The sequence below is a fragment of the Myotis brandtii genome, unplaced genomic scaffold, assembly GCF_000412655.1.
Source record: "Myotis brandtii unplaced genomic scaffold, ASM41265v1 scaffold199, whole genome shotgun sequence".
NCBI classification, from domain to species: Eukaryota; Metazoa; Chordata; class Mammalia; order Chiroptera; family Vespertilionidae; genus Myotis; species Myotis brandtii.
Window position 1 is genome coordinate 4801011 of NW_005357414.1, and position 12860 is coordinate 4813870.

Here is a 12860-nt window from a genome sequence, read left to right on the forward strand (position 1 = left end):
GGCCAACCACACATGGCCCCTCCCTATGGCCCCCCAACCCCAATTCGGGGCAGAGCCAGCCAGCCAACCTCCTGCCATCTCCTCCTCCTGACAGGCCAAGCCCCGATCTGCCCCGATTGGGGCTGGGCCAGCTGGACCCCACCCATGCATGAATTCATGCATTGGGCCTCTAGTATGTATGTATAAGGTTCTGGGTATTTGGATGTGGCCATTTGGGTGACCATTTCTTTGTCTACCGCACCATCTTAAGCATATTAAATTTTCTGATCCAGAAACATGAGATATTTCATATATTTAGGATGACTTTAATTTTTTTCAAAGATGTTTTGTATTTTTGTGTACAAGTCTTTCACTTCTTTTGTTAAATTTGTTCCTAAGTATATTATTCTTTTTGAGAAATTATAAATGGAATGATATGTTTATATATTATTGATTTTGTGTCTGGCAATTGTGCTGAACTTGTTTATTCTAATAGAGTTTTTATGGATTCCTTATAATTTTCTATATTCATGATTGTGTCTGTGAATTGAGATAGTTTTATTCCTTCCTTTTCAATCTGATTGCCATTTATTTTGTTTTCTTGCCTAATTGTCCTGGCTAGAATTTCCAATATATTGTTGAAATGAAGTAGTAAGAGTATACATTCTTGTTTTGCTCTTGATGTAGTGGGAAAGTATTCTGTCTTTCACCATTAAGTATGATGTTGGTTGTGCGTTTACTTGTAAATGCCCTTTATCATGTTGAGGATTTCCCTTTTTTTCCTAGTTTGTTGAGTGTTTTCATCATGAAAAGGTGTTGGATTTTCTCAAATGTTTTTCTGCTTCCTTTGAGATGTTCTCTGTGTTGTTGCTGTTTTTTTAATAACAGGGTAATTGAGGTATCATCCACATATCTTAAAAATCACCCCTTAAAAGTGTTCAATTCAGTGGTTTTTAATATATTCACGGAGTGTGAAATCATCACCAGTATATAATTCCAGAACCTTTTTGTCACCCCAAAAAGAAACCCTATTCTCATTAGCAGTCGGTCACTCCTCATTATCCCCTCTTCCCAGCTCCTTCCAACCACTAATACATGTTCTGTGTATGGATTTGCCTCTTGTAGACATTTCATATGAATGGAGTCATATAATATGTTGCCTTTTGTGTCTGGTTTCTTTCATTTAGCACAATACTTTCAAGATTCATCCATGGTATACAGTAGCATGCATGAATACTTAATTTGTCTGATCTCAGGAGGAGGGCTCTTTTCAACTTTCTCTTTCCCTGGTTATCTCTGGTAAACTATCTGGCCTACAGCCTAAATTGTTGCTCTCATGAAGCTACTTGCCCACTCTTTCTTGTTTACCACCAAAATCTCCGTGTTGGTTTTTTTTTTTTTTCAAGAGAGTCTTCTGATGTGACTTCCTCACACCCTGTTTTTAATAAAGTCTCTTCTTTTGGGGAGAACTCCATTCTTATGGACTGCTGTTATCCCTGAGCAAAATCTTTGAACCGGTGCTTTGGGCACTGGGCAGTGACAGTTGCCTCTGGTCTTCTTGCTTATCTCTCCATCCCTATAAGCAAGCTGGAGAAGGCAATCAGGGTAAGGATGATGGCACCCAAGTATTTTCAGGCTGCTGTGTGTGGTTCAGAGCTTCTGCCCTTTGAGTAGGTACTGACTTGAGAAAGGGAGTCCCTCAACTCTTGGCTGTATTCACAAGGAACTTCAGCCCTGTAACTGTGTTGGAGGTGATGAAAAATACTGACTGCTTGCCCCTCTCAATGAAATACTATATTCCTTGTTTGGGAGCTGGAGAATTAGGGAATCCAGTCTTCTTGGCTACTCCTGCCTGAAGTATAGCTTCAGGTGAGCAGGTGAACAATTGTAACTCATCAAGGTGAGCAGGGGGATGGAGGGAAGAAGGAAGTGGGCTGTGGTTCATTCATATGCTATAGACTCTCACTGGTATTACTGAGTTTTAGCAGATTTTCTTGAATAAATGTTTCTTCATTTGCTGTATGTATTTAAGACAATATCCCAGAAATTTCAAATGTTTTTTAAAATATATTTTTTAAAAGTTATGGTTGTTTCACTGGGCAGTGGGTCCCCAGGAATTCTTATGTCACAATTCTGGAAGTGGCTCACCTCTTACGTTTTCTTTTTAAATAAAGTAGAATTCTTTTTTTACAATGGTGCTAGAAGGATGGCTGCACTAAATATTACTGACTAGAGGCCCAGTGCATGAAATTCATAAACTCAGGGGGTCCCTCAGCCCGGCCTGTGCCCTCTTGCCGTCAGGGAGCTCTTGGGGGAGTGGACCTAAGCCGGCAGTTGGACATCCTCAGTCCTGCCCCGGAGGCGGGAGAGGCTCCCACCACTGCTGCTGCGCTCGCCAGCCAAGAGCATGGCTTCTGGCTGAGTGGCGCTCCCCCTATGGGAGTGCACTGACCACCAGGGGGCAGCTCCTGCGTTGAGCGTCTGCCCCCTGGTGGTCAGTGCACGTCATAGTGACCAGTTCCGCTGTTCGGTCGATTTGCATATTAGCCTTTTATTATATAGGATGAACTATATATATTTTAAAATACTTTATTGTTGAAAGTATTAAATATGTCTCCTTTTCCCCTCCTTGGCCTCTCCCTGCCCACTCCTGCCCCCCATCACATGCCTTCACCCCCTACTGTCTGTGTCCATTGGTTATGCTTATATGCATGCATACAAGTCCTTTGGTTGATCTCTTACCCCCTTTCCTACTCTCCCCTGCCTTCCCTCAGAGGTTTGACATTCTGTTCAATGCTTCTATGTTTCTGTATCTATTTTTCCCCCATCAGTTTATTATATTCCACAAATGAATGAGATCATGTAATATTTATCTTTCTCTGACTGGCTTATTTCACTTAGCATAATGCTCTCTAGGTCTAACCATGCTGTTGCAAATGGTAAGAGTTCTTTCTTTTTACAGCAGCATAGTACTCCATGTGTAAATGTACCACAGTTTTTAATCCACTCATCTGCTGATGAGTACTTGGGTTATTGCCAAATCTTAGCTATTGTAAATTGTGCTGCTATGAACATTGGGCTGCATATATTCTTACATTGGTTTTTCTGATTTCTTGGGATATATTCCTGAAAGTGGCATTACTGCATCAAATGGGAGTTCCATTTTTAATTTTTTTAGGAAACGCCATACTGTTTTCCACAGTGGCTGCACCAGTCTGTATGCCCACCAGCAGTGTATGAGGGTTCCTTTTTCTCCACATTCTCTCTAGCACTTGTCTCTTGTTGATTTGTTGATGACAGCAAATTCTTGACAGTTGTGAGGCGGTACCTCATTATCATTTTGATTTTCATTTCACGGATGCTTAGTGACTTTGAGCATGTTTTCATCTGTCTCTTTGCCTTCTGTATGTCCACTTTCAAAAAGTGTCTATTTAGGTCCTTTGCCCGTTTTTTGATTGGATTGTTTATCTTCCTTTTGTTAAGGTGTATGAGTTCCCTGTAAATTTTGGAGATTAAACCATTATTGGATGTATCATTGGCAAATATGTTCTCCCATGCAGTAGGGTCTCTTGTTGTTTTGTTGATTGTTCCTTTGCTGTGCAGAAGCTTTTTATTTTGATGTAGTCCCATTTGTTTGTTTTCTCCTTAGTTTCCATTTTCCTAGGAAAAGTATCAGTAAAGATATTGCTATGAGATATGTCTGATATTTTGCTGCCTATGGATTCTTCTAAGATTTTTATGGTTTCCCGTTTTATATTTAAGTCTTTTTTTTTCATTTTGAGTTTATTTTAGTGGATGGTGTAAGTTGGTGATCTAGTTTCATTTTTTTTGCATGTGTCTGTCCAATTTTTACTACACCATTTATGAAAGAGACTGTCTTGACTCCATTGTATGCTCTTGCCTCCTTTGTCAAATATTAATTGAGCATAATAGCTTGGGTTGATTTCTTGGTTCTCTGTTCTGTTCCATTGGTCTATATGTCTGTTCTTGTGCCCGGCCCAGGCAGTTTTGAGAACAGTGGCTTTGTAATAAAGCTTCATATCTGGTATTGTGATCCCTCCAACTTTTATCTTCTTTCTCAGGACTGCTGTGGCTATTCAGGGTCTTTTTTTATTCCATATACATTTTTGGAGAGTTTGCTCCAGGTCTGTGAAATATGCCATTGGTATTTTAAAGGGGAGTACATTGAATCTATAGATTGCTTTGGGTAGTATGGACATTTTAATGATGTTGGTTCTACCAATCCATGAATATGATATATTCTTCCACTTGTTTATAACTTCCTCTATCTCTTTTTTCAACGTTAGGTAGTTTTCCGAGTACAGATCTTTTACAGGTTAAGCTTATTCCTAAGTATCTTAATTTTTTTGTGCAGTGGTAAATGGGATTTCTGTTGTTGTTGTTTGTTTGTTTTAGTTTCTCTTCCTATGAGTTCATTATTGGTGTATAAAAATGCCTTAGATTTCTGGGTGTTATTTTGTATCCTGCTATGTTGCCAAATTCACTTATTAAATCCAGTAGTTTTTTGATGGAGTCATTAGTGTTTTATGTACAATATCATGTAATAAGCGAATAATGACAGTTTTACTTCTTCATTTCCAATTTGGATGCCTTTTATTTCTTCTTCTTGTCTGATTGCTATGGCTAGTACATCCAGCGCTATGTGAAACAGGAGTGATGAAAGTGGGCATCCCTGTCTTGTTCCTGTTCTTAGGGGAAATGATTCTAGTTTTTGCACATTGAGTATGATATTGGCTGTTGGTTTATCATATAAGGCTTTTATTATGTTTAGGTATGATCCCTCTATTCCCACTTTGCTGAGGGTTTTATCAAGAAATGGTGTTGGATTTTGTCAAATGGTTTTTGTGCATCAATTGATATGATCATATGATTTTTGTCTTTCAATTTGTTTATATGATGTATCACATTTATTGATTTGCAGATTTTGTATCAGCCTTGCATACCCAGAATAAATCCCACTTGGTCATGGTATATGATCTTTTTAATGTATTGTTGGATGTGATTTGCTAATATTTTGTTGAGGATTTTAGTATCTATGATCATTAGGTATATTGGGTTGTAATTCTCTTTCTTGGTAGCATCTTTATCTGGTTTGGGGATCAGGATAATGCTGGCTTCATAGAAAGAAGGTTAGAAATGTCCCTTTCTCTTGAATTTTTTGGAATAGTCTGATGAGTGTAGGTTTTAATTTTTCTTTGAATGTTTGGTTAAATTCACCTGTGAAGCAGTCTGGACCAGGGGTTTTATTTACTGGAAGTTTTTTTATTACTGCTTCAATTTCCTCAGTAGCTATTAGCCTATTCAGATATTCTGATTCTTCCTGAATGGGTTTTTGAAGATTGTATTTTCCTGAGAATATGTCTATTTCATCTAGGTTGTCCAGTTTGTTGGAATAGAGTTGTTTATAATATTTTTTAACATCCTTTGTATTTCTGTGGGGTCGGTTGTTACTTCACCTTTTTCATTTATTGATTTGGGTCCTCTCTCTTTGCTTCTTTATGAGCCTGGCCAGACATTCATCAATCTTGTTTATCATTTCAAAGAACCAGTTCTTGGTTCTATTGATCTTTTGTACTGTTTTTTGGGTCTCTATGTCATTTACTTTTGCTCTGATCTTTATTATTTAATCCCTTCTACTGACTCTGGGCTTTTCTTGTTGCTCTTTTTCTAATCCTTTAAGTTGTAGGGTTAGATAATATTTTACCTGTTTTTCTTGGGGTTTTTTTGAGGTAGGCCTGTAGTGCTATTAATTTTCCTCTCAGGGCTGCTTTTATTGTGTCCCATAGATTTTGGATTGTTGTGTTTTCACTATTATTTGTTTCCAGGATGTTTTTTATTTCTTCTTTGATCTCTTTGGTAATCCAATCATTGTTTAATAGCATGCTATTTAACCTGCAAGTGTTTGATTTTTTATTGTAGTTGATTTCTTATTTTATGCCATTGTGATTTTAGAAGATGCTTGTTATGATTTCTATCTTCTTGAATATGAAGAGACTTAGCCTTCGTCCTAATATGTGTCCTATCTTTGAAAATGTCCCATGTGCACTTGTGAAGATTGTATATATTCCATAGCTTTGGGGTAATATGTTCTGAAGATATCAATTTCTGTTTCTTTTTTATTTTTTTTATAGAAGATTTATTCAGTAATGTCAATGGGATATTAAAGTCCCCTACTCTGATTCTATTGTTGTCAATCTCTCCCTTGATATCTTTTTGAATTTTTTTTTTAATGTATTTGGGTGCTCCTGCATTGGGTGCATATATGTTTACTGGAGTTATATCCTCTTGTATCAATCGCTTTACTATTATGAAGTGGCTTTCCTTATCTCTATGGCCTTCACTTTGAGGTCTATTTTGTCTAAGTATTGCTATCCCAGCTTTTTTTTTTTTTTCATTTCTATTTGCTTGAAACAAATTTTTCCATCCCTTCACTTTCCATCTTTGTGAGTCCTTTTTTCTGAGGTGGTTCTCTTGTAGACAGCATATATATGGATAATGCTTTTTTTATCCATTCATCCACCCTACATCTTTTGATTGAGGCATTTAATTCATTTATGTTTAAGGTTATTATTGGTAGGTACTTGTTTATTGTCATTTTATTCTTTATACTTGTGTTTCTTCTTCCCTTTCTATTTATTCTTTTTACAACCATCCTTTTAGCATTTCTTTCATTTCTGGCTTGGTGGTAATAAACTCCCTTAGCCTTTTTTCATCTGCGGAGCTCGTGATTTCCCCTTCAATTTTGAATGATAGATAGCCTGGCTGGATCAAGTATTCTTGGATTTAGTCCCTTACTTTATATCACTTTGTATACTTCATTTCATTCTCTTTTGGCCTGATGTGTTTCTGTTGAGAAATCATTTGATAGTCTAGTGAGAGATCCCTTGTAGGTAACTTTCTGTCTCTTTCTTGCAGCTCTTAATATTTTTTCTTTGTCATTAATATTAGCTGCTGTAATTATGATGTGTCTTGGTGTGGGTTTTTTTGGGTTCATCTATTTTGGGACTCTCTTTGCTTGTGTGACCTTTACTTTTCCCAAGTCAGGGAAGTTTTATGTCATTATTTCTTCAAATAGGTTTTCTAATCCTTGCTCCTCTTCTTGTCCTTCTGGCACCCCTATTATGCAGATGTTGCTTCATTTCATGTAGTCCCAAAGCTCCTTTAAACTGTCCTCCTGCTTTTTAATTTTTTTTTCCAATTGCTGTTCAGATTGAGTGTTTTTTTCTACCCTATCTTTTAACTCGCTGATTTGATCGTCTGCTTCTTCTAGTCTTCTATTAAAACCTTTTTTTATGTTGTAATTTTAGCTATGTCATTCTTTATTTTCTCTTGATTCCTACACATATTGGTGATTATCTCATCCAGGTGGTTGAGCATCTTTATAACCATTACTCTGAATTCTTTCTCTGACATATTGCTTGCCTCCATTTTATTTAGTTCCTTTTCCAGTGATTTCCCCCTTTCCTTTCCTTTGGGGGTTGTTTCTTTGTCTCCTCATTTTGCTTTCTCTTTCTGGTCTTGGGCACTCTGCTTGGAGCCTGAGAGGTTGAAGACCCTATCGGTCCAATGCTTCAGAAATCATCATCCCAGAGGTTGGGCCTGCCTTGAGTCTCACACCTTTATTGTCTCTGTTCTGAGTTGTATCCCCTTCTCCCACAGATCTGGTCCCTCAGTTATCTGCTTCAGATGCTCGGGGTGGCGGGGGCATGTGTAAAGTTCCTCTATTGTGCAACTCCCTTTGAAGACCCAAAGCCCTCTGGCATGCAATTCACTGTGAGGCCCTGGCACCTGCTGCAGGCTGGCGCCCTAGGTACCACTGGCAGTGCACTTGCAACGTGGTCCTGTGGCCCATGGCTGGGCACACTGGGTTGCTCCAGGTTGCCTCGGCTGCACTGTCCTGTGACCCAGAGTGGGGCACGTGTCAGGTTGCTCTGTGTCGCCCCAGCAGCACTGTTCCAGGCCAGAGTGGGATGTGCTGAGTTGCTCCAGGTTGCTTCAGCAGCAACTCCCGGGGTTTGGGGTGGAGCGGGCACTGAGTTGCTGTGGGTCGCAAAGTCAGTGCTCCCTGTGGCCTGTGCTGGGTTGCTGAGGCCACCTTGGCAGCAAGTCCTGGGGCTCGGAATGGAGCAGGCTCCTGGTTGCTCTGGGTCGCACAGTTAGTGTTCTCCTGTGACCCACAAACTATATTTTTAATCATGCTTTCACTATGTCACATTCATTACATTTCAGAGTAGCCAGTTTTCCTTCTTTTTATTTTTATTTCTGTATGTAAATGAATCTTGTTATAATGTGTTTTAAAAATTATGTTTTATGTATAGTCTAAGATAATGGTCTGGTTTCATTCTTTTGCATCTGGCTGTCCAATTTTCCCAACACCATTTATTGAAGAGACTTTTCTTTCTCCATTGCATATTCATGGCTCCTTTGTTGTAAATTAGTTGCTTATTTATGTGTAGGTTTATTTCTGGGTTCTCAATTCTGTTCCATTGGTCTGTGTGTCTGTTTTTCTGTGAATACCACACTGGGGAGTATGATACTTCTGGTTTTGTTATTTGTTGTTTTTGTTGTGGTTTTTTTTTCAGGATTGCTTTGGCTATTTGGGGTCTTTTGTGATTCCATACAAATTAGAGAATTTTTTTGTTCTATTTCTGTGAAAAATGCCATTGGGATTTTGATAGGGATTGCATTGAATCAATAGGTTGCATTAGGTAATATGGACATTGTGACAATGTTAATTCTTCCAGTCCATAAACATGAAATATATTTTCATTTCTTTGTGTGTTCTTCAATTTCCTTCAAAAATGTCTTGTAGTTTTCAATGTGACATATTTGTATGATTTTTACTTGTTTTTTAAGGTTTGACTCCAGCATCTAGTGTTGACACTACTACTAGTTCGAGCACCATGCCGTATACATCAATATCAAATTTTTCCACTTCTGCTGCTACTTGGTTCTCATGTAAGTTACTGGTTACAAAGAAAATATTATTTTGCATCAGGCCACTTAACTCAATTTTCTAATATAAATATGGATCCCCTGCATCTTATAAATTATCATTATACTTGGCCCCATCTGTAACTGCTAATATTAATAGTAGCTTTCTTAAAGAACTGAATTGCTGTGAATTTAAAATTAGTTGTGAATTTTATATTAACATGATTATTACAGCTTAAAGTGATCATTTAAGCATATAATTCATTAACATCATAATGTCTAGAAACAACTTCTTGCAGCTAATGTGAATAGGAAGAGTTGGGCGTATTGCCAAGTATGTCTAAAGGGAAGAAGCCTTATTATCCATGTGAGTAAGATAACATAAGAAAATAAATGTTGGAGCCTTGCTATAGTGTATTCTATATAGACCAGGTTTATGGTCTTTACTTTTTACCTATCAGAAGTGTTACATGACAAAAGGACCAGCTGTGGTTTTGGGTTTTAATTGACACTGTGTGATGTCTCATGGCCTCTCCTTTTGAAGGTAACATCTGGACTCTTTGAGCTGAAAAGTGAGACATTAATTATCTCGTAATCCCAACATCTTTGCTACACATCATCCATTAATAGAGTAATAGCAAATGTTGAGAATATTGAACTCCATATATATGTCAGGCAATTCTTTTTTATAGGTCAATAAGCTGACTGTGCTTTTGAGGCATCTTCCCAGGGCCATGATGTTCATCATTAGTTTTTGTTATTGTAGTCCTAGCTGTAATATGTTTTCCCCAAAGTCCTATTATAGCAAGATTGTCACCATTCCCAGTAATAAAACTTGCCAGAAATTGCTGATGCCTCGTCAAGCATGAAAAATAGTGGCGTACCATCCCTCTTGTGCAACTGGCATAGATAAACATTAGTTAAAATTGTTGGTTACCATTTGAGTTGTGTTTTCTACAAAGTAGACTTCCAATTTTGAGACATGACTGAGATTCTGGAAAGCTTTTGATATATGTAAGCAATATCCCTCTCAACAACAATAGATTTCTTGAATATCACCATATCTCAAGTTGGGAGTTAAAATTATTGAATGAATTCCATTTTCAATCAAAGACTTTCCCTGTTACCTTTAACAGGCTTTTCTCCTTTCTGTCTTTGGTGCCTTTGCCTACAAAATGAAATCTCGACCACTGTACTTTTTTAAACTTAATTTTAATGAAGTATAACTACATATAAAATTAATTTAAGTGTATAATTCAGTGTTTTTAATATTTATTGATTGTGTAATTCTCACTATAATCCAGTTTTAGAACATTTGTATCACCCCAAAAAGATTGCTCATCCCCAGACATCAGCTAATCTATTTTCTGTATCCATAGATTTGCCTTTTTTGGATATTTCATATAAATGGATTGACCATAGTTTTTTGAAGTTTAGCCAAAAGCTTCTAAAGGTCTCTTCAGATGAAAAAGACTATATAAATTTCTCACTTTTTTATTAAAAGTATAATAGGTAATATGTTCTTCTCTGCAGTGCATGACCCAACAATTTTGGCTGCAACATTTGGTGGTATAACTTTGGGATTTGGATTAATATTCCCTGGAATGGGTGGAGCAGCATCTAGTAAGACTTAGGAATTTTTACTATTGATCATGGTGTTTAAATTGGCCCAATATATTGTGATTGATAGGTTTTTTTCTCTAAAAGTTAATTTTTGACCTGCATAGAAGTTGGCCCTCTCCTAAAATGAGTTTCTTTAGACCTATCCTAAATTTGTTTCTGCCACTTAGGAGCTAATTAGGTTGTAGGTTGAAGAAAACTTGGTTACCCATTGCCTTATAGCTATGGTGACCTGAGTGGTTAAGGGACAGTTACTACTTAAATCTACCATTTAAATCAGACTCCATTTTAAGGAAGTCTTGTTTGTTTTTACTTTAAAAAGTTTGCTTAGGAATGAAATGAATCTTTCTTCAAACCTGGCATAAACTAAAAATTAATATCTTTTAACCTTAAAGTAATTATTCCTAAACAAATATGTACACCAGGGGTCCTCAAACTATGGCCCGTGGGCCACATGCGGCCTGCCGAAAACATTTATCCGGCCCACCGGGTGTTTTTGCCGCCGCTGCCTGTTGCTTAGCAGCCGACTAGTTTTTTTTTAAACTATAGTCCGGCCCTCCAATGGTCTGAGGGACAGTGAACTGGCCCCCTGTTTAAAAAGTTTGAGGACCCCTGAATTGTACACGCTCTATTATAAATTCGCACAGCCAACACTTAACTGAGTTTGTACTGTGTACTATACTAACTGACCAACCTATGAGAGTTGTAAAGGATGTGTCTGAGAACTTTACAAGTTATTGTATTTGCAGAAAATATAACACATGATTTTCTTATAAAATGCTGAACAAAGAACTATTTTTCAGTCATGTTGCATCACTGAAATATGAATTGGCAGGTTTTTTGTGACTCTGCCAGGACCCTCCCCCTACCTATTTAAGTCTCAAATTTCTACCTGCAAACTGGTACCTTTGCTATTAGCTCATTCTTTATTGCCATTTCATTCAAATTAACCTTATGTATTTACCCATCTCCCCATCTGATATGTCTCAACTCCAATCCAACAACCCTGAGTTGTTTCTTTCCCCTACTCACCTTTTCTTCTGCCCAAGTGTATTTACTTGCTCAGATACTTCACCTCACAAATCAGCCTTGTAGTGCAGCTTTCAGGTGTCTGTGTCTGAAAATGTATAACCATTTGGGATGATTCTTCACCCTAGGTAGAAACAGCAAGTTTTAAGAGAAGTTTGTTATCACTCTCATTATTTGCTTAAGTCTGAGAAGGTAATGATGTTCATTCCCAGCATGGAGTGAGATACACAGTTGTTGATTGCTGGGGTCCAACCCCAGCAGGTCCAGAGGTCCCCAAAGGTATGGACGGAGTCGGCGAAGAAGGAATGACACGGAGACAGCCTTCAGTTGATCAGCAGCCTAGTCAGGACCTCTAGCCAGGATCTCCAGCCAAAGTTCTGGTCGGAGTTCTGGTTAGGAACTGATTAGGATCTGATGTTTATTGTCTTGTTACATCTATATTTATACCAGCCGATTTTAATCCTGTCAATTTCTATTACAAAGGTTAGGGCGTTTCTTATCTCCATTCCAGGGAGTAAAGATTATGTAGCTTAACTACCCGCCTGGCACTTAATTAAGGGGTTGTATCCCCTCCCTAACCTCGGGGAAAAATCCCCACCTGGGGAAACAACCTTTCTCAGAGAGGTGACCTTGGTTAAGACACATGGCACTAAGGAGAGCAAACCTATTAAGAACAATATGCTATATATGGCCAGGTCCCTGAAACATATGCTGTGCAGATGTTTCTTTCCTGCAGCGACTGTGTCAAGCAGCAAGGATGGACTGGCTTCCGGCAGTTGATCTGGGACAAGAAAGGAAAATTGGATAGTAGAATCTTTGAAAGGATGTTTTCACTATTTTATATAATGACTAGAGGCCTGGTGCACAAAAATTTGTGCACTTGTGGGGGGTCCCTCAGCCCAGCCTGTGCCCTCTCGCAGTCTGGGATGCCTTGGGGGATGACCACCTGCTGGCTTAGGTCCGATCCCTGGGGGTTTGGGCCTAAGCTGGCAGTCAGACATCCCTCTGGCAGCCTGGGAGCTCTCGGGGGATGTCCACTTGCCAGCAGGAGCAGGCCTAAGCTGCAGTCGGACATCCTTAGCACTGCTGAGGAGGTGGGAGAGGCTCCCACCACCACCACTGTGCTGGCAGCCATCAGCCTGGCTCATGGCTGAGCAGAGCTCCCCCTGTGGGAGCGCACTGACCACCAGGGGGCAGCTCCTGCATTGAGCATCTGCCCCCTGATGGTCAGTGTGTGTCATAGTGACCAGTCATTCCCAGTCTTTCTGCTGTTAGGG

At 38.7% G+C, this 12860-nt stretch overlaps 1 protein-coding gene across 4 annotated transcripts in view; it reads left to right on the forward strand.

Annotated features, from left to right (window-relative positions):
* Positions 1-12860, forward strand: part of LOC106725928 (nuclear pore glycoprotein p62-like) — a 69913-nt gene that overhangs the window by 46855 nt on the left and 10198 nt on the right. For 2 of the 4 annotated variants that reach the window (XR_001361936.1, XM_014538843.1), the window contains exons 2-4: positions 8857-8958; positions 9234-9301; positions 10468-10557. Coding sequence is in view for 2 of the 4 variants with exons in the window: in XM_014538843.1 (XP_014394329.1) it covers positions 9271-9301; positions 10468-10557 (121 nt within the window). In the remaining 2 variants the exon portion in view is untranslated. Of the gene's footprint in view, positions 1-8856; positions 8959-9233; positions 9302-10467; positions 10558-11711; positions 11770-12860 lie in introns of those variants that run through there. The other 2 variants (XR_001361937.1, XM_014538842.1) reach the window with 2 other exon arrangements.